A 26763-nucleotide genomic window follows, 5' to 3' on the forward strand; every position below is an offset into this window, starting at 1 on the left:
GGTCGGCTAATTTAACTAATTTACGACACCATAAAAATCGTCCAGCAATGTTTGGAATGAGGAAGTCAGCATCATTGTGGATGATGAAGCAGTTGCTCCCCCTGGGGCCGGAATTGAGCATCCCCTCAGGAAGCTGGAAGCTGGAGAAGGTTAAATTGCCTCTGTGTCTGTCTCTGTCTCTATTTTTTGGCATTGAATGTTTGCCTTGTATGTGTACATTGTGATCTGCCCTGAGTCCCCTTCAGGGTGAGAAGGGTGGAATATAAATACTGTAAATAAATAAATAAATAAAGGAGATAGGATAGGAAGGCACATGTAGCAATGCATTTGGACATGCTAAAAGAGCCACAGGGCCCATAAGTACAGCTGAGGAACTATTGCCACCCACCCATCTCTGCAACCTATGGTGAGTGTGTCAGTTTTTCTGATGGTAGGGCTGCCATGCCAGCAAATTACAGACTTGGAGCTCTCAATGCATCTCTTCATGTTTTCTTTAAAAGTGTACAATATAGTCACATAGCGGGAGCAGCATGCTAACCCTATCACCTCCTTGGAGAAAGATGTTCTGAAGGAGATCACTGCCTCTTTCTCTTCAGGTTCTCTGTAAAATTTCAAGCTCTAACTTTCCATGCCTTGAATCCACTCAGCTCCAGCTTGAAGGAGCTATCCAAGGTACCAGACTTTAACCTCAAAATATCGCCACAGAATATGTAGCATTCAGATGAAAACCTGGAGTGAATTCACAACTCCATTCGCATAGAAGACACCACTTGCCACTTCCAATCACCAAGACAAAAAGAGACAGGATCTGGAATTCAGATCATGATGACCAAAATGTGCCAGAATTAAAACCACTGCCTCTTATTTTAATTTTCCAAAACTCTGAAAAGATGGCACAAAATATAGAGAACAAGAAGAGACTAAGAGTCTGCAATCTGTCCTAGTGTTTCAACCACTTTGTGTTAACAGCTCCTCTCATTTTCATGTACCCCAATTTTCTAGTTTGTATGTTCAGGCATCATGGTGAGCACACAAGCAAATTCTATAGAGCTTTTTTTCCCTTCCATCTTTATGTTTGATTACTTAGAATTGCAGATTTGATGAATATGTTATCTCTAGAAATTTCTAGGGCAATCAACTCTTCCAACTCTATGACTGTAAGAGTTGCACGGGAAGACATAGAGATTTCTAGTAAGAGCCCTTCTTTGGGAACCTCTAGGTCTTCCAGCAAGTTTCCTTGTTCCTAGGCTAATCCCAGATATTCTGAAACTGGTTCAGCATTGTTAGAAGTCATGGACTGATTTTAGTCAGGAGAGACCCTAGGACTGTGGGTATATGCCTTGTAATTCAGAGAAGAATGCATTTCTGTGCGGGGAGTCCATCATGCTCACAGATGGGCTTGGTTTACTTTCATTTGGGATATGCTAGGCATCCTAGAGCATAAGTATCAGAAATCTAAACCAGTCAATGATACAAGCAGAGGAACAGTCGGGGAGGAAAAATCCATTTTTCAAAAGATTGGATTATACGTGAGCTGGTTTTAGTCCTTGTTCTAGCCCTCAGGGTGCAAACGAAATCTGGTACTGCTCAGGGAAGAAGCAAATGCCGTGTGTTGTTCTTATGTGCCTTCAAGTCATTTCTGATTTATGATGACACTAAGGTGAGTTGCCCTGGCTGTCCTCTGAGGCCGAGAGAATGGGCTTTGCCCAAAGTCACCTTATAGAGATTTAATTCCTGATCACCAGGATCCTAATCCAACATTCAAACCACTACATGTTGCTGGCTTGTTCACAAATTCACAGGACTAAACTATATAAATATAAAAGATTCTTACACAGCCACATTTCAGAACATGCATTGGGCTATAGCCCTCTTCCATTTATATTGTGTAATCCTGCATCTCGAGTCCAGAAGGATTTTTGGAAAAAAGGTGACTAGTGCTTTATTCCTATATTGTTGAGATTAGAGTATATGGCCCTTGTTATCCCTTGTAGATTTATGAGTTTATGATTTTATTTCAAAGATGAGAACTAGGACACGTGTGGCCAACCAACAACAGAGTATTGTCAAAGATGACAACAGTTATGAATGTGAAAAAACACAAAAGTTAGGAGGCAGTTTGCTTTTGCCTGAACCTACTGGGAAGGGCAAGATTATGTCCTGGCTTCTCCTTTCCCTCCTGAGTATAAACTACTTTTGAACTATGAATTCAGTAAGCAATAACTGAAGTAAGTTGAAGACAAAGGGAGAAAGGAGAAGGAAAAGAGAGGAACTGGGACATTTTAAAATCAGCTGGAAAAGCAGAACAACAGAAAATTAATTTTTGCCAAACCACATCAATTATTACCTGTAACTTTCCAATTTTAATAGCGCCAAGTCTGGCTACTAATGCTTAATTCTATTTTTTTTCCATATTCCCCAATGTCTATTGGCATGGTTTGCCCACCGAGTGTGAAATATTATTTCACAAGGGTCTGGATTTCTTTTATCTCAAAGCAAGTTTCACAGAGTTTAACTGAATGTTTCCCCTCCAGGAACCTGCTTGCTTTGAGCTCGGAACAAATATTTGCTTTTTGGAGGGCCGTGCCTGAAGCCAGGAGAAAGGATAGCTTGCTTGTAAATATGCGTGCCTTACATTTACAGCTAATTGAGCTTGCTTTTTTGAATGCAGGATCGATCTTCTGTTTGTAATATGACCCCTGGCTTAAGTATTTGCACAACCGTTTGGCTTCGATTGAACTTTAGCTAGTGGGATTACTGAAAGCAAAGAAAAACAAATGTGAGAAGGAGGACTGAGTTTTTCTTTGTCCTCAACACACTGAGGTCATGTTCAAGGAGGTTCAAGTTTTTGGTGACTGCTTCTTGGTAACTAACTAGAATTTGCTAACCAGGGTTTGGGGAGGGGAGAAAAAGGAGCCTGTGAGCATCACTCTGTTTGGATGTTTCCATAATTGTCAGAATGAAGAAGCTGCTTTGCAGTGTTTAATTTTACAGCTAATGAAAATCCAATCTCAGTGTGCTCTATATGATGAATGTCTAGCCGAGTTCACCTCTTGCTTCTTTTTGTGTTGGGCTGATTTAAATTGATGCTAAGCTTAAACTTATTAGACTCTCACTAGATCGTTAGCTATACCACATGACAGTACTGATGCTAGAAGCAATCATGAGTTTTACTCCACAAAATAATTGCTCTGCAATAGCTTAGGACATAAGATACCAGGAGAAAATCATGCAAAATTGTAATTGTTGTTGCTGGTGTTGTTGTTGTTTGCTTTCACGTTGTTTCTACGTGAAGAATATTTCCCACATCTTTTGTTTTGATTTTTAAAAGTAGTGTCTTTCATTGGTTCTGGGTGGAGTGGAAAACTGGCCTTTGGAGCCACTGAAGTTGTCTGTCACTGTGTTCAAACCATTGCTGACCTATGGAAACCCTGAGGTGAGTGTGTTGTGGAATTTTCTTTGCAGAATTCATTCAGAGCAGATTTACCCTTGCCCTTCTCTGAAGCTGAGAGAGGGTAACTTCCCAAGGTCACCCAGTGGGTCCCCAATGCTCAAACTACTACACCATTATGGCTCTCCAGATTCTTGCTGATCTTTCCCATTTTTGACCTGGGAATCCTAGCTGTTTTCCTTCCACAATCAAAACAAAAACAAAACTTTTCAAAGTGCTGTTAACAAGACTTTCGATTTGCTCCAAATGACACATTGCTGTATGTAAAAGGAGGAATAATAACCAGTGGTGAGGGGACAAGAGAAGCTGCAGTGCCACAAGATGTCCACCCTGCATTAGATGAGCATAAATCTCTTGGGGAATCTAAACCTTCATTTTACAATGAAAGGAAGCCGCTTTATGATTCTTATCACAGACGGCAGAAGGTATCTTTTATGCCCCTCTCTAACAATGCACAGAAACCTGGCCAATCAAATCATACTGATTTTATTATGTTCATACTTTGCTTCTGTCTAAACAGCATGCATAGCTTTCACAGCGTGCAATTTCCCATCTAGGCATAAACCAAACCCTAACCTTCTTAGGTTCAGTGGGGTTGCTGCATCGTATCATTCCCAATCATTCCCTGCCTTAATTAAAAATAAAATTATATCCTAAGGTTCCACTTTCTTTTCTAAATATGTCAATGTAATCTCTTTTTAAAAAATGTAGCATCATTAACATAATTGGAAATCATCTTTATTTAGTTCTCCTCTAGTGGTTTCCAAAGCTCCCTATTATTGAGAGCTGTGTTTTATTCCTTCTTGAAAACACAACACAGGAGGTGAGCTGTACTTATGCACAAATTAAGAAAGCATCAATAAATGATAGGTAAACCAATGTTAAAAGAGACTTTTCAGTACAGAAGAGAAAAAGCAGATGGAAAATCCAAGCAACACCTTACCCCACATTAACACAAGTGATGTTTTAATGATGGTGTGCATATAATCTATGGTAAAGATGTGAATGATCGACTATAACTCCTAGCATTTCTTTGCTGTTGGCCAGGCCTGCTGAGAGTTTAAATCCAATAATTTCTGGAGAGCCTTGTAATTCTCACTACTAATCTATTGTACTAAAAAAGGAGAAGAAAGACAGCTGACAAAGGTAACTAACTATGCAAGTCTGTGAGTACAAATAGCATTAAGCAATTGCTTTGTTAATATCAACTAAAATGCCATAAAGGAGCATAAGATTGAGTCAGGTTTTTTTTTTTTTTTATGTCAGGAGCAACTTGAGAAACTGCAAGTTGCTTCTAGTGTGAGAGAATTGGCCATCTGCAAGGACATTGCCCAGGGGATGCCCGGATTTGTTTTGATGTTTTACTATCCTTGTAGGAGGCTTCTCTCATGTCCCTGCATGGAGAGCTGGAGCTGACAGAGGGAGCTCATCTGGGCTCTCCCTGAATTCGAACCACCGACCTGTCAGTCAGCCATCCTGTTTGGCATAAGGGTTTAACACATTGTGCCACTGGGGGTTAGATGAGTCAGTGGCGGCCCATGGCTCCCATGCCATTGGCACAGTGAATCGATTCCAAGCATTGTGTAGTTTTGAACCAGCTTTTCAAGGTGCTGGTCCTTTCAGGAAAAGGTTTAGCACTTTTGGAACATATCTAAAACCAGGTATGGATTCATTGCCCCACTGAGTTTTCCAGAAATGAGTAGAAAGGATGAAGTCTCACTAACTTCATTATTTTTTGAAGCATCCTGCTTCCATTCAGGCCAATCACTAAATGATTTCAAAACTTGGATATTTTTGTGACATTTGGCTTGACTCTACTAGGTAGGTCTTGCTATTAAAGGGGATTGACACCAGGTTGCTAACGTTTAAATTAGCTGTGTTATCAAAGGCTTTCATGGCTGGAACCCCTGGGTGCATTTTCCAGGCTGTATGGCCATGTTCCAGAAACATTCTCTCCTCATGTTTTTCCCACATCTATGGCAGGCATCCTCAGAGGTTGTGAGGTTTTAAATTAGCTTTTGCATATAATTTCTGTTTGTTTAATGTGACTTGTGAGAAGAAAAATATCACAGTGAGTTGGGAATTCTGGGCCATGTTTCTCTTTTTTTCTACTCTGCTGCCCCCTAAATATGCCAGTCAGAATATCCTACTGGGTGGTCTCCGGCCACCACCCAATTTGCTTTCTTTAGTGAAAACATGTTTTTGTCCAGAGGACCCAGAACAATTATCTCCAAATCTTAGGATTTCTTCTCCATAAATTTACACATTTCAACCTTTAATCCAAAGCAACATGTTTAGTGGTGTGGCGGTGGCAGAAATGCCCAAAAAACAGGCTGGCTGGAAAGAATAAAAACATAAAATACATCCAGGAGATGAAGTTTTATTTCTGATAGATTACGTCAGATGTGTCCATTTTTATGGTTATGTGTTCATCTATCACTGCAGCTATTACAGCGAAAGGCATGTCTGGATGGGAGTGATTGATGGGCTGCTATCATTAACAGTAAGGTGCGCTTACTGCAAAGTAGTTGTGGTGAAACAAGGAGATTTGTCAATTTTGCCATCGAGAGGAGACAATAAACTAGGTCCTTTAAACTCACCTTGTGCCCAGCACAGATACATCACAGGAAGTTCTATTAGTATTGCTGGAGAAAATGTTAAATAAAAGCATTCAGGTAGATAATGGGCCAGTTCTGCTAGAATGATGCTCTTGTGTTGTGTGCCCGTTTAATAAGCAGCCATGACTGCCACCTTTCTGCTTTTCTGGGCTTTTATTTTTCAAATGTGCTCCGCTCCCATCCCCACCGACCACCCTTTTGCCATCTGATTACCCTGCATATATATTCAACACTCTGGAAGATCTGCCAGGAGAAATCAAAAGGCGGGCACAGACCTTTGGAAAAAGCTGACCTTGCTCTTGGAGCAAAGAGATGGAAATGCAGAGTGTGGTCAGGAGGTCTTTGAGCAGTGTGCCACTGGATGCCACCTTTCCTTCACCAAAGCAGATAGATCCAAATGTCAGTGCTTATTTCTTCCATAAATAGAATGGCACAGCAATTCAGTGGCTTGCTACTGTCTATGGCATGTCTCAAAAAATGTATATAATATAGCCTTTAACAGCTAATAGTAGCTATGGCGATTATTTGAAGGATGGGACTGCAGAGACCAGGGTTTAAATTCTGTACTCAGCCATGAAGTTCAGTCGCACAATCTTTTTCATTTAGGCTTAGGTTTCTTTGCAGGGTTCTTATGGGGATATAATGGAGGCAACAACTGTGATGTTGTGAAATTGTGTAAAAATGTTGTTATGGTTATGAGATGAATTATGAAAATGGAAAAGGCCTGAATGAAATGTATAGTAAATATAATTTGTTGGGTGCCAATTGGTGGTGTGGCTGAAGGAATGTTAAAAAATCTAGGTGGAGGTCAGACTAGGAAAAATGTGGAAATATTACACTATATCAGGCATGGGTAAACTTCAGCCCTCCGGGTGTTTTGGACTTCAACTCCCACCATTCCTAACAGCCTCAGGCCCCTTCCTTTTCCATGTGCTTGTACTGAGCACGTTCAGACCCAGGACTCAATTTTTTGTATTCTGATTTACACCTCAGTGGAGGTGGATGCATGTTGCTGTTTGGACTTCAGTAGAGAAGTATGAATTAAGAGATTCCGTGAGTACAATTAAATCTACAGACTATGGGCTATTAAGAATGATACTCTGTGTACTCAATGCAGAGAGAACTACATCCTATCTATAACAGAACTTAAGCGGCTGAGGAGGAAAAAGAAGGGGCCCGAGGCTGTTAGGAATTGTGGGAGTTGGGGTCCAAAACATCTGGAGGGCCCAAGTTAGCCCATGCCTGCACTATATGATTTTAGCAGCACAAATACTTTCCCTCCAGAAATGGGAGAAACCAGACCCACTTTCAAGACAATATTGGATTATTTAAAATGCTAAAAAAAAGCAGAGATAGATAAAGTATCTAGACTGATAAAAAGAGAAATCAATAGATACTTTTTAAATGAATGGGGACCTTTTATGTCTTATATCAAAAAGAAAGAAAATTTGAAGATACTTGTAGGATTTGAAGATATATAAAATATTAATGATGTTAGAAGACAGAGAGGATTTAAATCTAGTAATATAACAGGATGATAGATAATTTGATTTTAATATGTCTGGATAGAAATGCAGGAAGTCAATGTTTACTTACTTTTTATGTTCATCTTAGGTTGGGAGTAGAAGGGGAGAATTTCAGAGAGAAATGTTAAAATGTCTAAGTAATAATAGATATGCACAAAATATGAAAGGTGGCATGTAGTATACTATATGAATTGAAACTTTCACTTCTAATAAAAATACTAATGAAAAGAAAGAGAACAAAAGAAAGTTTAGAAATATGAGTGAGAGATGTGTTAGTTTGGGGTAGTCAGGTTTCAGATATCTGAAATAAGTCATTGTTGTCTTTGTATTAAATCTCTGTTAATGAATTATTTTTGTATTATTTAATTATTATTATTTATTTAAAGCATGTATATTCTGCCTTTCTCACCCCGAAGGGGATTCAGGGCAGAGCACAACATATATAGTGCAAATATTCAATGTCAAAACACTTGAGGACTACATACATTATTCAAATGTGGGTTGTTGTGTGTTTTCCGGGTATGTTCCAGAAGCTTATGTTCAGATACATGGTATGCATGTTGGTTCAGACCTGCTTTGGGTCTCAGTCAAGAGAGAAAAGGAGGAAATAATAATAATAATAATAATAATAATAATAATAATAATAATAATAATAATGATGCCTATAAATATCTGGGCATATTACAGCTGGACAATATCAAGCATGACCATGTGAAAACTGTGGTCAGCAAAGAATACACACAAAGGGTCAGAAAAATTCTCAAAAGCAAGCTCAATGGAGGCAACACCATCAAGGCCATAAACACCTGGGCCATACCTGTCATAAGATATACTGCTGGCATTATAAATTGGACACAGGCAGAACTGGACAATTTGGACAGAAAAACAAGAAAACTCATGACCATTCATCATTCACTGCACCCTCACAGTGATGTTGACCGGCTATATCTGCCTAGAAGATCAGGGGGCAGAGGACTCTTACAAGTACAACAAGCAGTCAAAAAAGAAGAACATGTCCTGGCAGAATATGTAAAGCAAAGTGAAGAACCTGCTTTGATTGAAGTCAAAAATCAGAAACTCCTCAAAGCACAACAGACAAAGAATCAGTACAAGAAAACCGCACTACAAACTTGAGCTGACAGCTGGCACAACAAAACATTGCATGGAAAGTTCCTTGACAAAATTGAAGGAAAAGCTGACAAGGAGAAGACCTGGCTCTGGTTCACGAATGGGACCCTGAAGAAGGAGACAGAAGGCCTGATCCTTGCAGCCCAGGAACAAGCCATCAGAACAAATGCAATTAAGGCCAAAATCAAAAAATCAGCTGATGACCCAAAATGCAGACTGTGCAAGGAAGCTGAGGAAACAATTGATCGTATCCTCAGCTGCTGTAAGAAAATCGCACAGACAGTCTACAAACAGAGGCACAATTATGTGGCCCAAATGATTCATTGGAACTTATGCCTCAAGTACCACCTCCCAGCAGTAAAAAACTGGTGGAATCACAAACCTATAAAAGTATTGGAAAATGAGCACGCAAAGATACTGTGGGACTTCCGAATCCAGACTGACAAAGTTCTGGAACACAACACACCAGACATCACAGTTGTGGGAAAGAAAAAGGTTTGGATCATTGTTGTTGCCATCCCAGGTGACAGTCGCATTGACGAAAAACAACAGGAAAAACTCAGCCGCTATCAGGACCTCAAGATTGAACTTCAAAGACTCTGGCAGAAACCAGCGCAGGTGGTCCCGGTGGTGATCGGCACATTGGGTGCCATTCCAAAAGATCTCAGCCAGCATTTGGAATCAATAGACATTGACAAAATTATGATCTGCCAACTGCAAAAGGCCACCCTACTGGGATCTGCACGCATCATCCGAAAATACATCACGCAGTCCTAAACACTTGGGAAGTGTTCAATTTGTTATTTTCTGATATGAAATCCAGCATATAGATCTCATTTGCTGTGTCATACTATGTTGTTATATAAATAATAATAATAATAATAATAATAATAATAATAATAATAATAATAATGTTGTTGAAGTCTTTCATGGCCGAATTCACTAAGTTGCTGTGAATTTTCCAGGCTGTGTAGCCATGTTCCAGAAGCATTTTCTCCTGACGTTTCCCCCGCATCTATGGCAGGCATCCTCAGAGGTTGTGAGGTCTGTTGAAAACTAGTCAAGTGGGGTTTATATATTTGTGGGATGTTCAGGGTGGGAAAAAGAACTCTTGTCTGTTGGAGGCAAGTGTGAATGTTTTAATTGGCCACCTTGATTAGCGTTGAATAGCCTTTCAGTTTTAAGGTCTGGCTGCTTTCTGAAACTGAAAGGCTATTCAATGCTAATCAAGGAGGCCAATTGAAACATTCACACTTGCCTCAAACAGACAAGAGTTCTTTCTCCCACCCTGAACATTCCACGGATATATAAACTGCACTTGCGTAGTTTCCAACATACCTCACTGAATTTATGGAATATGGCCATACAGCCCAGAAAACTCACAGCAACACAATAATAATAATATAAAGCGGTGGATTAGATGAATAAGTAACCACAAGGGCATCTACAAGTGCCCCATATTTGACACCACAGCAGTGGAACAGGAGCAGGTTGACAGAGATGGGAATAAATAGAAACTCAAGAACCATGTTTTATAAATCTCTGATTATCTTGATGGAGAAAGCTGAGATTAAAAACTAAAAGTAATAAATAGAAATCTAACCTAGAACAGTAGAAATGGAGCACCCATTTCCCCTCAAAAGCCTATTTTGCAATCCATAATCCAGAGCTCTTCATAGGTGTTGGACTGCAACAGCCACCACACTCAGGTTTTGAAAAGTGGGTCTAATTGAGATGATATCGATTGAAATTATGTTGCAATGACTTTTTTGAAGCCAGATTTCCATAAACCATGCACCAGACTCTTCCTCATTCCACAGTTATAACACTATGGTTGCACTTTAAATGCCATGGCAACATCCATTGGAATCCTGGAATTTGCAGTTGGGGAAGGAGGCCTCACACTTCTCCATCAGTACGTCTAGAGATCAAACTATAAACACCAGAACTCTATAGGGTGTAGCCAGGGCAGTTAAAATGGAAATACAGTGCTATAAATGTATAGAGTGAAAGGGCTCAAGCAAGATATGAGATCTGAAAAGTACTACCTAGGTCTGTAATTTGGCAGATTTCATCTCAGCCTCAGCTGCACAGAATGTCAAGTATCTCTAAAACGGGGGCAAGGGGCAGTCACTAATAAACCTGCTGTTCTATATTTAATGGAGAATGATATAATACCCCTAAGAAATGGGGAGAGGCTATAGTTTAGTAAGAAATGGTTTTGCATGCTAAAGATCCTATACGTTATCCAGTTCTGCAGCAAAAAGGATAGCAAGGGTGAGAAAGACACTTGCACAAAACCTAGCCAAAAAGGATCTGCACCAAATGGACAAATGGTCTGATTCAGTGGAAAGCGGTGTCACACTTGTTTATGTGAAGACACGATCTATGAAATGTCAACATAAAGTCAAGCAAATTATAGTGCAACCGTAGACCCTTTGTCTTTTCCCTGCAGAAATACAGCTAAGTTCAGCTAATGTAACTCTTCTTTGGAGAGCCTTTTCTCAACGGTAAAATCTGTCCTACTGCATTGAATTATTCACACACATGTAAGGGGCATAAATGGATATTGAACCCGCCCAGCAAACAACAACAGCAACAAATTGCAGGCATAGGAATAGATGTTATTGCATGGAGAGTTGCCTTAGTTCTAGGGAGGAAGGATGATGCTAATAGAAAATGTTGGGTTTAAAATGTTTAATTTAGTCTCCACTAACTTTGTGGGCTTGGGACTACAACCCCCATCACCCCTATCCACATGCTGTGCATTTGACTTGATAGGAATTGTATTCAGGTCAACAACATATGCAGGTCAACAAGTTGGGATAACTTCTTTAATCAGTCAAATACTATCAATATTGCATTTGTACCCTGCCTGTTCTTCCTCCAAGGAATATAGGGTGTTAATTCACTATATTCCCAAAACAACGTTCTGTGATAGGTTAGACTGAGGGTGCATTACACTGGGGAATAAATGCAATTTAACACCACTTTAACTGTGAAAGGCTCAGTTGTAAGGAATCATGAGAGTTGTCATTTTCTAAGATGGCTAGCCTTCTCTGCCAAAGAATGCCGGTGCCTCACCAAACTGAAAGCGGATCCCCCGATGGTGCAATGGCCTAAACCCTTGTGCCAGCAGGACTGCTGACTTGAGTTTGAGTTCCTGACCTGAAGGTTACCAGTTCAAATTCGGGGAGAGCACAGATGAGCTTCCTCTGTCAGCTCCAGGTCCCAATGAGGTGACATGAGAGAAGCCTCCTACAAGAATGGTAAAACATTAAATATCCAGGTGTCCCCTGGGCAACATCCTTGCAGACGGTAAATTCTCTCACACCAGAAGCAACTTGCAATTTCCCAAATCACTCCTGACATGAGACAAAAACCATACGGAAACTCTCATGATTCTAAGGTATTGAGCAATGGCGGTTAAAGTGGTGTCAAACTACAATAATTCTACAGTGTAGATGCACCCTGTATCTAAAAAAAATAAGGAACAAGAATGGAAGACATGCAGTGAATTCTTCTCTGTCTACTTTTAGAGAAGTGTTGTTCGTTTCTTGCAGCAATGGTCAGTGATTAAAACCAAATAAGGGGTTACCTATATATGCCCCCACTTTAACTCTCTGTTGTCTCTCGCAAATGCACACAGAAACACAATTATGGACTCATTGTCTGGTAGGCAAATTACAGCATCTCCCCTTGTGGCTGATTAACATGTATTGAAGGAGAAATGAAAAATCTACAGATTTTGCAGGAAAGGGAACTGAGCCTATTCCTGCAGGCTCCATGTAGATTTTTCATTCTGCCATGACGTTTTGCAAAACATATGCGTCAGAATTGGCCGCGTCGCAGGAGAGATATGTGAAGGAAACACCGGCATTCTCTCCAACGAAGCACTCTTGCAGCAGCTGCCTGAGGAATATGTGTATGCCCACAAGACGGCAAGAGTATCCCCTCAAAATCACAGGCAAATACATTCACAGACATACCACCCACTCAGTCTTTGCTCAGACGTTGCTCTCCCCCCTCATCCCACCCCACACGCACGTCTCTTTCTCTGAGGGGGAGTACTGTACATAATAACAATGTTATGAAGGGTGTTTCTGACTCATAGTCACAGCTTTCCTAACGGGATCTTTCTTTCATCCTTATTTGCTGCCTCCAGGGTGAGATTTCCCAGCCTCGGGGAAGCTGCCCACAAAACACCAGTTGGGCAAAGGGAAGTTGATGTCTCTCACAATTCCTATCCTGCAAAAAAGAGGATCTGGTGGTGATGAGAGGGAGCTTACACAGAACTTCTGGTACATGCTTTGGAGATATGATCTCAAAAGTTTTTTCTTCGTGGGATTCTGTTCTTGGCACACACAGCGACACAGAGTGTCTCTGGAATTAATGCAGTTTGACACTACTTTAACTGCCATGGCTGAATGTTATGGAATCATGAGACTTGGAGTTTGGTGAGGATCGAACACTCTTTGGCAGAGAAGGCTAAGGGCCTTGAAAAACTACAGCTCTCAAGGTTCCATAACATTGAGTCATGGCATTTAAAGTGGAGTCAAAAAGCATTAATTCTACAGTGTAAGTCCACCCATGGATATCCCATCACACATTACTGAGAGATGGTATAACTGTTTCAAATCCCAGGTCTAGGAAAAAAGTGGGATATTATCACCACCACAATCATCATCAACAACAATAAACAAACAAACAAATACAGATTTAGACTGGGACACTTAGCTCAACTTCATACTTTGTAATGAAACTCCCTAGGTGACCTTAGGCTAGGGATGCATCTAAGGTAAAGGTAAAGGTACATGCTTTTCCCTGACATTAAGTCCAGTCGTGACTGACTCTGGGGGTTGGGGCTCATCTCCATTTCTAAGCCGAAGAGCTGGCGTTGTCCGTAGACACCTGCAAGGTCATGTGGCCGGCATGACTGCATGGAGCGCCGTTACCTTCCCGCCGAAGCGGTACCTATTTATCTACTCACATTTGCATGTTTTCGAACTGCTAGGCTGGCAGGAGCTGGGGCTAGCAGCGGGCGCTCATTCCGAGTTGTAGTCTTACAAGGTCTTCAGTTTCCTTTGCCAAAGAGTGCTGGTGTCTCACCAAATTACAGTCCCATGTTTCCATACTATACCACTGAGTCTTGGTGGTTTAAGTGGTATCAAATTGCATCAATTCTACAGTTCTATGCTCTTAACCTTCTTGATAAAGTTGTGCTGAGGATAAAATGAAATGGGTGGCACTAACACAACTGAATTCCTTGGAAGAATGGCATAACATAAATTAAGTGTATTTTCCAAGGGAATGTCTTTGTGTTACGAAACACCCTAAACCTGCCTTGTCTTTCCTTAATAGAATTCAAAGTGTTGGAACATAAGCCAGACCTGGTCTAGGATCCATCCCTTATATTAAGTCTAGTCCTTAAACTGGGCACCACGTATACACAACAATGTTGTACAAACATAGTACACTTCCTCTGATCTAGAACCTCAGATGATAGAAATAACGTGCCCTTTTATACAGCCTTCCTCTCAAACATATGTAGAAAAAACTTCCAGCGCAAAGAAACTTAATTGCTGCACTTGAAATGAAGGACAAAGACACACATTCACTCAGATTTGCATGCATGTGTGTGCAGGGAATCTCAGCTAAATAGAGATAGTACACACACACCTTGCTGCCACTTGGCAAGGACCATCTCTAACTCTAGACCTTATTGTAAAGAGATCTCATATAGGATTTTATCTACAAGGTACAGTATGTCGGGGTGTGAACAGAGAATGAAAGACAGCATGGTGTATCAAACTGAATATTGGCTCTAGCAGATCAGGGTTTGGATTCTCATTCAGTCACAGAAACCAACTTGTTATGTAACCTCAGCAGCCATAAAGATACAAGAGCCCTACAGAGTTTTCATTGTGGCAACTCTAGTCTGCTTCTATCACTCTTTAAAAGCCAGACTGCCTTTTATGGGACAGAATGTGAAGCAATGCTAAAGAAAAAGGGAGAGCCTTTGAGCATGTGCAAAATATTTTTGTACCATTGTCTGCCATTGAATAGAGATAGATAGACATGTATGCATTCCTAGGTTTAAAAAAACCCCAGAGGTAGGACCCTTCCACACAGCATGGGGCAACAACTTTGGAGATTCACTGGGTGACCTTGGATAAGTCGCAACCTCTCGGCCTCAGAGAAAAGTCAAGGTAAATGCCCTGTAACAAATCTCACAAGGAAACCCCCTCAATAGTCATCCTAAGGTGGTCATAACTAAGTGGTCATAACGTACTACAACAATAAGCAGTTCATAACTTAAGACTTATTCGGTATGCCTTCGACTTCTATGGTTCTCTAGTAAACTTCCTTGTGGGATAACTCCTGCGCCTTCATGATTGTTTTGTATCAAACTATGATGGTATTCATATAGAATCATAAAGTTAGAAGAGACCTCGTGGGCCATCCAGTCCAACCCCCTGCCAAGAAGCAGGAAAATCACACTCATAGCACCCCTGACAGATGGCCATCCAGCCTCTGCTTAAAAGCCTCCAAAGAAGAAGCCTCCACCATACTCCAGGGCAGAGAGTTCCACTGCTTAATAGTTCTCACAGTGAGGAAATTCTTCCTCATGTTCAGGTGGAATCTCCTTTCCTGTAGATTGAAGCCATTGTTCCGTGTCCTTTCCTTACTCCAGGGCAGCAGAAAACAAGCTTGCTCCCTCCTCCCTATGATTTCCCCTTGCATATTTATACATGGGCATCATCATGTCTCCTCTCAGCTTTCTCTTCTGCAAGCTAAACATTCCCAGCTCTTTAAGCCGCTCCTCATAGGGCTTGTTCTCCAGACCCTTGATCATTTGTGTCACCCTCCTCTGGACACTTTCCAGCTTGTCAACATCTCCCTTCAGCTGCATTGCCCAAAATTGGACACAGTATTCCAGGTGTGGTCCGACCAAGGCAGAATAGAGGGGTAGCATGACTTCCCTTGATCTAGACACTAGACTCCTATTGATGCAGGCCAAAATCCCATTAGCTTTAGCTGCTGCATCACATTGTTGGTTCATGTTTAGTTTGTTGTCCACAAGGACTCCAAGATCTTTTTCACATGTACTGCTATCGGTCCAAGCATCCCCTATTTTGTATCTGCGCATTTCTTTTTTTTTCCTGCCTCAGTGCAGTATCTTGCATCTGTCACTGTTGAACTTCATTTGGATAGTTTTAGTCAATCATCTCTCTAATCTGTTAATATTGTTTTGAATTCTGCTCCTGTCCTCTGGAGTATTGGCTATCCCTCCCAATTTGGTGTTGTCTGCAAACTTGATGATTGTGCCTTCTAACCCTTCATCTGAGTCGTTAATAAAGATGTTGAACAGAAATGGGCTCAGGACAGAATCCTGCGGCACTCGACTCGTCACTTCTTTCCAGGATGAAGAGGAAGCTCCATGATGAATATGAAACCTGATAGCATGTCTATGAATGTTTGTGCTAGAAACGTTCTCGAATCTGGGTTGTTGTATGTCTTTTGGGCTGTGTGGGCATGTTTCAGAAGTATTCTCTTCTGACGTTTCACCCACATCTATGGCAGGCATCCTCAGAGCCTCTGAGGATGCCTGCCATAGATGTGGGCGAAACGTCAGGAGAGAATACTTCTGAAACATGCCCACACAACCCAAAAGACATACAACAACCCTGTGATCCTGGCCATGAAAGCCTTCGACAACACATTCTCGAATCTCCTATTGGATTCCTTTACCATTTTATATTTAATACAATTTTGGGACGGGGGAGGTGGAGCTACAACATATCCCACACAATTTTACAAATCAGTTTTGCTACCAACCTACTTTTTAAAGAAACCAAGAGTGTGTGGGGGAAAGAACAGAGACAAGAAAAATGCATAGTCTTGATGGAAGATATTCTGAACCCCACTTCCTCCATAGAATGTAATCCATCTGTGTGTACAAACCTTTCCATCCCCATTTTTGTCACTGTTAGTAGATTAGTTTCAAAGAAAGGAACTGTTCCAAGGTGAAAGTAAAGATTTTCCCCTGGCTTTAAGTCCGGTTGTGTCCGACTCTGGGGGTTGATGCTCATCTACATTTCTAGGCTGAAGAGCCGGTGTTGTCCGTAGACACCCCCTAGGTCATGTAACCGGCAAGACTGCATGGAGCACCATTACCTGGTTCAGGGTCTCCTATTAATATTTCAAGGGACTAACCTCGACACCTCACTGTCTCTTGATTGGAAAGGGGATGGGGGGCATCAAAAACAATTTCTGTTCTCTTCCTAAAGATCTTGTTTCTAGTTGTCTCCCATCATGATGGTTATATTATACATAACCAATGGCAGGCATGGGCCAACTTGGGCCTTCCTTCCAGATATTTTGGACTTCAACTCCCACCATTCCTAACAGCCTCGGGCCCTTTCCTTTTCCCCCTCAGCCGCTTAAGCGGCTGAGGGGGAAAAGGAAGGGGCCCGAGGCTGTTAGGAATGGTGGGAGTTGAAGTCCAAACACCTGGAGGGAAGGCCCAAGTTGGCCCATGCCTATTTTATGGGATACATGACCATTTAATCCATGCCACCTTCCTCTTCTTCTCTCCTCCTTATTTCCTCTCTTTCCTCCTCTCTCTCAGACACCTTGCATTGTATCATGCAGCGAGCTCTGCACCTTGATCCACCCATCAAGTTGCCTTCTAGACACACAAAAACTTCTCACTGAAGGAGGCTAGTTTTCCCGCCGGAGGACCACACCTCCTCTGATGGAAATCGAAGCTCCCCTTCCCTCCCGGTGGCGAAGAAGGAAGGAAGAAACCCAGGCTGTCTCTCCCGGCCAGGATCCTTCCATCCTCTGCATCACTTTCCGGCTATACTGCCTCTCGCCCCTGCGTCGGGTCCAAACCTCGCCACACGGACGAGCAGAAAGGAAACGCGGGCTCTTCTGTTCGCTTATTTACATTGCTCATTATGGGCGATAATGGCCAGGCATCGGGACGACGGCTCCGTTTGCCTGCATGGAAAGGCGACAGGAATGCAATCCACTCCTACTCCGCATCATGCACAGAGTGGTTAGAGAGGTAAGTAGTACCTCGGGATTGGGGCGGTTTGGAAAGCGATATTATTCTTTGTGTCGTCTTAGGCGTTCACGGCCGGAATCACTGGATTGCTGTGAGTTTTCCGGGCTGCATGGCGATGTTCCAGAAGCATTCTCTCCTGACGTTCTGCCTACATCTATGGCAGGCATCCTCAGAGGTTGTGAGGTGTGTTGGAAACTAGGCAAGTGGGGTTCTATATCTGTGGAATGGGTTGCTGTGAGTTTTCCGGGCTGTCTGGCCATGCCCATCTATGACAGGCATCCTCAGAGGTTGTTAGGTGTGTTGGAAGTTAGGCAAATGGGGTTATATATCTGTGGAATGGGTTGCTGTGAGTTTTCCGGGCTGTCTGGCCATGTTTCAGAAGCATTCTCTCCTGACGTTCTGCCTGCATCTATGGCAGACATCCTCAGAGGTTGTTAGGTGTGTTGGAAACTAGGCAAGTGGGGTTCTATATCTGTGGAATGGGTTGCTGTGAGTTTTCCGGGCTGTCTGGCCATGTTCCAGAAGCATTCTCTCCTGACGTTCTGCCTGCATCTATGATAGGCATCCTCAGAGGTTGTGAGGTCTGTTGGAAACTAGGCAAGTGGGGTTTATATATCTGTGGAAGGTCCAGTGCGGGAGAAAGAACTCTTGTCTGCCTGAGGCAAGTGTGAATGCTGCAATTGGCCAACTTGATTATCCTTAAATCTTCAAAGCCTGGTTGTTTCCTGTCTGGGGGAATCCTTCGTTGGGAGGTGTTAACTGGCCCTGACTGTTTCTTGTCCGGAATTCCCCTGTTTTTGAGCTTGTTCTTTATTTACTGCCCTGATTATAAGAGTTTTTAAAATGCTGGTAGCCAATGAACCATGAAAATGAACAAAATCTGGCTACCAGTATTAAAAAACCCCTCTAAAATCAAGACAATAAATGAAGAACAACTCTTGTCTGTTTGAAGGATGTGTGAATGTTGCAATTGATCGCCTTAAGTTGCATTGAAAAGCCTTGCAGCTTCAAAGCCTGGCTGTTTCCTGCCTGGGGGAATCTTTTGCTGGCCCTAGTTGTTTCTTGTCTGGAATTCCCCTGTCTTCTGAGTCTGGTTCTTTATTTACTGGCTGTGAAGCTGCCAGGCTATTCAGTGCTAATCAAGCTGGCCAATTGCTACATTGGGTTGTTGTATGTATTCCGGGCTGTATGGCCATGTTCCAGAAGTATTCTCTCCTGACGTTTCGCCCACATCTATGGCAGGCATCCTCAGAGGTTGTGAGGATGCTCTGAGGATGCCTGCCATAGATGTGGGCGAAACGTCAGGAGAGAATACTTACAGCCCGAAAGACATACAACAACCCTTCGACAACATATTACTACATTCACACATGCCTCCGACAGACAAGAGTTCTTTCTCCCACCCTGGACATTATTCCACAGATAGATAAACCCCACTTGCCTAGTTCCCAAACAGACCCCACAACCACAGACTCCAGAACTTCTGAGGCTGCCTGCCATAGAGGCGGGCGAAACGTCAGGAGAGAATGCTTCTGGAACATACAACCCGGGAAAACTCACAGCAACCCCGGTCTTCTTTTTGTCGGTGGCGAAGTGTGTTAAAGCGCTGAGCTGCTGAACTTGCGGACCCAAAGGTCCCAGGTTCAAATCCCGGGAGCGGAATGAGTGCCCGCTGTTAGCCCCAGCTCCTGCCAACCTAGCAGTTCGAAAACATGCCAATGTGAGTAGATCAATAGGTGGGAAGGTAACGGCGCTCCATGCAGTCATGACCTTGGAGGTGTCTACGGACAACGCCGGCTCTTGGGCTTAGAAATGGAGATGAGCCCCAACCCCCAGAGTCAGACACGACTTTACCTTGACCTAACACCTATTGCAGGGAGAAGGGTCTCCTTTGCCTTGCTCAGAGCAGGGCAATGTTGGGTAGAGGGGAGAGATAGGCGCCTCTCGCCCAGTCTCCCTCTCAAGCCAAGCCAACCCATCCCAGATTCCTCCTCCTCCTTACCTTCTTGGCGAGGGGAGACTTGGGGGCGCCTCCGTCCTTCAGCTGGGCTCCGTCCTGTGCACCGGGAAACTTTGGGGAGCCGCCATGGCCGCATCCGCGAGTGTCGGCGTCTCCCCCGCCTCTTCCCCCGCTCCCTCCCCACTCGGGGGCCCTCGGGGCGGGAGGAGGAGGAGGAGGAGGAGAGCGGCAAGAGCAGCCCCCACTGCGGTGCCGGATGGAGGGTGGGCTCAAGCGCAAGGGCGCGGAGTGAGTGGCCCGCACTCAGTCCTGCCTCTCTCTCTCTTTCTCTCTCCACCCACGGAGAGCGGGCGAGTGCCGGGACCACGAGGGGAGGGAGGAGGCTCCGAGGGGTGGAGAGAGGCAGAGGGTTGGGGGGCGAGCTTGGGAGGGGGCCGCCCAACCCTCTGCCTCTTTCCTTCCCCTCCTGGGCTGCGCGCTTGCTTCCCTTCTCTCGCCTCCAGGAGATCAGCATCGATTCATTGATCCAAGGGATTTGCATTGATTTTCAGCCCTGAAGGAGCGCGGGGGGTTGGAGCTGGAGTGAGCTTACTGTCTTTATCATTAAGGATCATTAGGGAGACGGATGAGTGAATGCCTCCATTCCGTGGGAACCTGAGTGCCCAAAAGTCACCGGGATGGATGGATGGATTGATTGATTGATAGGTCGGTCTCTCCCAGGCATGGACAAACTTGGGCCCTCCGGGTGTTTTGGACTCCAACTCTCACAATTCCTAACAGCCGGTAGGCTGTTAGGAATTGTGAGAGTTGGAGTCCAAAACACCCGGAGGGCCCAAGTTTGCCCATGCCTGATCTATCCCTTTGAATGGTTTCGCCACTGTCGGATTCAACCCAAATCAATGTGTTGTCAAAGGCTTTCATTGCTGTGAGTGTCAAATATGGGACTCTTCTAGATGCCTTTATGGTTACTTATTCATCTAATCCACCATTGTACAGTAGAGTCTCACTTATCCAAGACTGGATTATCCAAGGCAGTTTTCAATATATCGTGATATTTTGGTGCTAAATTAGTAAATAGAGTAATTGCAACATAACATTACTGCGTATTGAACTACCTTTTCTGTCAAATTTGTTGTATAACATGATGTTTTGGTGCTTAATGTGTAAAATCATAACCTAATTTGATGTTTAATAGGCCTTTCCTTAATCCCTCCTTATTATCTAAGATATTTGCTTATCCAAGGTTCTGCCAGCCCGTTTAGCTTGGATAAGTGAGACTCTACTGTATATTATTATTATTATTATTATTATTATTATTATTATTGGGTTGCTGTGAGTTTTCCGAGCTGTATGGCCATGTTCCAGAAGCATTTTCTCCTGAAGTTTCACCTGCACCTATGGCAGGCATCCTCAGAAGTTGTAAGATCTGTTGGAAACTAGACAAGAGGGGTTTATATATCTGTGGAAAGTCCAGGGTCGGAGAAAGTGTCTGTTTGAAGCAAGTGTAAATGTTGCAGTTGGCCAGCTTGATTAGCATTGAATAGCCTTGCAGCGGGAGAATCCTTTGTTAGGAGGTGTTATCTGGCCCTGATTGTTTCCTGTCTGGAATTCCTCTGTTTTCTGAGTGTTGTTCTTTATTTACTGTCCTGATTTTAGAGGTTTTTTTTAACACTGGTAGTCAGATTTTGTTCATTTTCATGGTTTTCTCCTTTCTGTTGAAATTGTCCACATGCTTGTGGATTTCAATGGCTTCTCTACCTTAACACTTGCCTCAAAGAGACAAGAGTTCTTTCCCCCACTCTGGTCTTTCCACAGATATATAAACCCCACTTGCCTAGTTTCCAACAGACCTCACAACCTTTGAGGATGCCTACCATAGATGCAGGCAAAACATCAGAGAATGCTTCTGGAACATGGCCATATGGTTGAAAAACTCACAACAACCCAATGATTCTGGACACAGAAGCCTTCAATGCCACATAGAATTTACTTTGTTCTGTGCACAAACACTTGCACCTCAGCCCGATTTTAGGGACATTACATTTTTGACTGCAAGCTCTAATAGCCCTCAACCGTTGGCTGAGGAATTATGGGAGGTCCTCCCAAAAATTAGACTTTTCCAAGCTCTGATCTCCACACCATGAAAGGACAGCACTCTCCTGAGGGCATTTAAAGGGGGCCAAGCAAAACAGGTGGCCCATGCAGGTGTCCTTCACCATCCCTTCACCATCACCTGCCTTCCTCCCCAGCACCTGCCACCGGAGATGGCTGCCTCCCTGTGCCAAATGGCAGGACCAAACCAGTCCAAACCAAGTCCAAAGGCTCAGCACTAGGCCAGATTTCTTCAATCCAAGTCCCTCTGCACTGCAGTTCCAATTTTCTGGAAGCCATCATGGCAAATGATGATGGGATTTGTAGGGCGGCACATCTGGATGCCACGTCCCTTTCTGGGCTGAGAAACCAGCACCGCTCAAAAAACCCATAAAGTTTTGCCTAGTATTGGCTTATGGCGATACAGTCCAGAAAAATGTGTAGTGTTTGTTAAGCAGGTTTTAAACCCTTCCTCCCTTCCTTCCTCTCTGCCTCCCTCGGAAGTTTTCAAGGGGAGCTCACAGGTGATCCAATATACATCTCAACACCCATCCACCCAACAATAAGAATTACGCACACTTTAACCTAAAAAGATCAATATAAAACGAGACATAATATAAACCAAGTAATTACCAGGGAGACGGCAAAATTGTCAGGAGTAACCACTCAAAAAACCTGACAGGTCTGCAAATTAACAAAGAAAAAGGAAACAAATGCCAAAAAGAGCAAGCCAAGTGCAAAGTAATGATGTGAAAGGCTTACCCCACATGTATTACTAAGGTCACACCACAGCATAATATGGATGGAATTTCCATACAAATCTACAAACTCTATTCCTCAGCAGAAAAAGCAGAAAAATTGAGTACTGAAAGTGTTCTTTTTCCTCCGTGGTGAACAATTACAAATCTTTTTTCCCCTCTCCCAATCTGGAATTTGGGATAAGAGATACATAAGGAGGATTCTGGGTATCACTGAGCTCCAGGCTTCCTCTTTTTAAATTTCTGCCCAGCCTGTCATTTCTCTTTGTGACCTGGAAGGAGAGAGTAATATGTCTTCTACTAGCTCACTAATCCAGATCATTTTTGAATATCTGCCATATAACTCTACAGCCATAGCCTCAAACCTCTTCAAAGCATTTTAAAAATCTCTAACAAAGAATTCTGCACAACTTAACATATTTGGTATTCCACAGCAGCAGAAGGCTTGCTGCTCCACAGCTCCTTTCTATAGCAATAGTCCACTTTCTTTTCTTTTTGGAACTGCTTCTAATTTATCTCCCACTTTAACTTCAGTGTAACTACTCTGTTTTGCATTGCTTTGCCACACTAAGCACACTGCATTGACAAATCTATACTGAAAATGAAAATGTCTGCCATGTGGTACAAATCCATGTGTTCTTTGGGGTCTGTTTTGCATGGGCTTTTGGCATGAAATGTATTTAGTGGCTTGAAAATTCAAATTTTTATTCACACAAATTATAAGAAAAATAATCAATAGCAAGATTTAAAAAAATTTAAAACCCTCTTCCAGATCACAATTAATGGCTAATAAAATTTATGTGGTCCAAGTTTTCATGGAATGTATGTCACCTTTTCAAATGCATGAATTTGATTGGAGTCCATGAAAATGTCCACCAGATAAAATTCATTATTTTTGAGGTGTCACAAGACTTTTGCTGGAGCACACATGTATGGGTTATTGTTGTGTAGCAGCAAGTTGTTTTTGACTTACGGAGAGCCTAAGGCCAACCTACCACTGGAGTTTCTTGGAAAGATTCATGTGGAGTAATTTTTCTTTTGCCTGCCTCTAAGGCTGAGAGTGGGTGACTTGCCCAAAGTCACCCAGTGGGTTTCCATGGCTAAATGGGGATTCAAACCCTGAACTCCAGAGTTGTAGTCTAATGCTCAAATTGCTACACCTTATTGGCTCACTTAATATGAGAAGCCCTCCAGTTTTAGCAGCTGGCTCAGCCTACATCAGTGGTTCTCAACCTGTGGTCCCCAGATGTTTTTGGCCTACAACTCCCAGAAATCCCAGCCAGTTTACCAGCTGTTAGGATTTCTGGGAGTTGAAGGCCAAAAACATCTGGGGACCCCAGGTTGAAAACCACCGGCCTACATGAAATGGCCTTGCACTACTGTGAAGAGGTGTTAGCTATAGACACTGGTTTGGCTTCACAGAGCAGGGTTTAGCAAAGTCTTGCTTTTGCTGAATGAATGGAACAGGAAAGTGGTCTGTCTGATATCAGTTTCCAAGAACTTCTGAAAAGTTAATTTTGTCTACTTTTTATAATCCAGAAAACTTCCCCAAATTCTGTTCCTTTCCTTTACAATCCTCAGCGTAGTGCAGGCTCCAGTGTTTTGCATATCTTTACATCAGGACATCCTCATTAGATCCTGTTCCTTAGTGAGTCAACATTCCCATTACCTTTGACATGAACTATGATTGTTCCTCCCCTTGTCATCATTGACACCACTTATTTGCTTGGTATGTTGACATATAGTAGGATCTATTATTCATCTTCCTATCTATTACCAGTGAACATTTTAGAAAGCAATGAATGAACAAGCATGCTTCAATTGTAAAGAGAAAGAACAAATCCAAGGGGTTGTTTGCAAGCTTGGAAGCCCTTGGTGCTTGACCATACCTACAATGGACACTGTACTAGTCCCTGTGCCTCTGGAAAAGATAGTCTGCCAGCTGCGTACATTCCTTGTGACATTTAACTTGGCCACAGTGACACATGGCTAGTTACACCTCAATTGGATTACTGTGATGCAGTCTCTATGGGACAGCCTTTGAAGTGTTCAGCTGGTCCAAAGAGCCGCGGCAGATTGCTAATGGGTTCTGGTTACAGGAAATACACAGCTTTCTTGTTGCAACAGTCCACAGTCTGCTGGTTTTTTTCCGGGTAGAATTCAAAGTTCTGGTTATGGCCTAGAAAGTTCTCTACAGTTCAGATCCAGGTGTTTTTTAAAACTCTATCTTCCATATGAAGTCGATCTGGTGCAGTGGTTTTAGTGCTGGACTACGACTCTGTTGATCAGGGTTTGATTTCCTATTTGGTCATGAACAAATCTTGCCAAGAAAATTCCATGATAGATTCACCTTAGAGTTGCTAGGAGCTGTGGTGGCACAATGGGTTAAACCCTAGTACCAGCTGGACTGCTGATCTAAAGGTTGAGTTGATGACTTGAAGATTGCCGGTTTCAATCCACGAGATGGGGTGAGCTCCCATCTGTCATCTCTAGCTTGTGGGGATGTGAGAGAAGCCTCCCAGCAGGATGGAAACACATTCAGGCATCCCTTGGGCAACATCTCTGTAGACAGCCAGTTCTCTCACACCAGAAGCAACTTGCAGTATGTTCTCAAGTCGCTTCTGACACATTTTTTTTAAAAAAAAAACCTTAGGGTCACCATAGGTCAGAAAGGACCTGAAGACACATAACAACATCAGTCTGGCCCAAACTGGCCCAAACTCTGAGATCTTCAAGGGGCACATTTTTCTCTATCTTGCTGTCTTAAGAGACACATTTGATGCAAACATAGGAGAGTGCTTTCCTTGTATCTGCTTCTATACTATGTAATTTCTTCCTCAAGGTAGCCAGAATTGCTCCTTCCTTGTTGCCTTTTCTAGTGGCATGATAAGACTTTCTATTCTAGCAAGCTTTTGAGAGAGCCTCAATACTGTAAAGATCCTTGGAAGCTTAACAGGATCAGTACTTGGATGAGAGGCTGCCAATGAAGAGCAGGTTCTGTAGACTATATTTCAGAGGAAGGAACTGGTAAAACCACTTCTGTGTGTTTCTTATCTAAACAAACCATATGAAATTCAAGAGGTTGCCATAAGTTGACAGGCAACTTACGTACATGCATGCCAGCTTTTGGGAAATGATTGGTAATAAGAGAAGGGGTTTGATGGTGCTGTATAGTATTTAATCCTTGATTTAAAGTGATATTTTAAATTATTATATTTCTATAGTTAGTTTAATACTATTTGAATCTCAACTTAAGCATGCTTTAAACTGTATTTGCTTTTATTGCAATTCTCCATGCTTTGTAAACCACTTAGAGTCCCAGTCTGGGAGGAAGATAGGATTATAAATGAAGGGATGGATAGATGAAAATGCTGCTCAGGTGGCAGGAAACCCTGCAGAGCTGCCTGCCATGTAGGTTGGGGGCTTGAAGAAAGCAAAAGGAAACTGCAGAGATTCCCCATACCTTTTCTCTAACAGGGAACCTCCTCTGGATCCCAGTTCTTCTTTGAACAGAAGATATCCTTCCATTCAAAGAATCACCAGCCTGAATTGACTTACTGTTTTGCTTTATGCCACTGCTTCTTTGAAATAGATAATGCTTTTATGGATGATCCTATTCGTATCCTTTAGTTTCATGCTACTAAAGCCTGTTAATTGAATTTTCTTTAAAAAATAAACCTCATTGTTTCAGAGTGATGTTATTGGACAGCAATCCTATACCCACTTGCTTGAGAGGAAGTCCCACTGAACTGAATAATACTGTCCTTGAAACAGGCATGTGGAGAACTGCAGAGTTGAATTGCCTTTGGGTAAGGTGGGCTTTCCATCAATCAGTTGATCCATCATATAGTTATTCTGTATTTCTTTGCAATGAGGAAAGAGGCAGGGAGGAGGCTTTATCTCAGAACATGCTGCACACAAAACAACAGCTAAGCCAACAGCAACTTGCTAGATGTTTTGCAGAGATTACAAGCAGCAGAAGCCATACCTGCAGGTTTATATTCCAAAAGTGGAGATAAGATATAATAGGAAGGAAAAGGGAGGAGAATGTATTGTGATTTTTTTTTTGCAAATCTCCTCAAAGACAGAAATGTTTAATTAGAATCTCAGAACCAGCTCTACCTTTGAATGCAAACTTCTCCCAACAGTATCTCTGCA

General features: G+C 42.6%; 2 protein-coding genes across 2 annotated transcripts in view; one reads left to right on the forward strand and one right to left on the reverse strand.

Annotated features, from left to right (window-relative positions):
* Positions 1 to 20072, reverse strand: part of LOC100566300 (opsin-5) — a 97477-nt gene extending 77405 nt beyond the window's left edge. The window contains exon 1 of the mRNA XM_003220651.4: positions 19799 to 20072. The gene's annotated coding sequence lies outside the window, so the exon portion shown is untranslated. The remainder of the gene's footprint in view (positions 1 to 19798) is intronic.
* Positions 17484 to 26763, forward strand: part of rnf114 (ring finger protein 114) — a 124517-nt gene continuing 115237 nt past the window's right edge. The window contains exon 1 of the mRNA XM_062978931.1: positions 17484 to 17796. Within this exon, the coding sequence (XP_062835001.1) occupies positions 17687 to 17796 (110 nt within the window). The 5' untranslated portion in view covers positions 17484 to 17686. The remainder of the gene's footprint in view (positions 17797 to 26763) is intronic.

Source organism: Anolis carolinensis, chromosome 4 (assembly GCF_035594765.1).
Source record: "Anolis carolinensis isolate JA03-04 chromosome 4, rAnoCar3.1.pri, whole genome shotgun sequence".
In the NCBI taxonomy this organism is placed as follows: domain Eukaryota; kingdom Metazoa; phylum Chordata; class Lepidosauria; order Squamata; family Dactyloidae; genus Anolis; species Anolis carolinensis.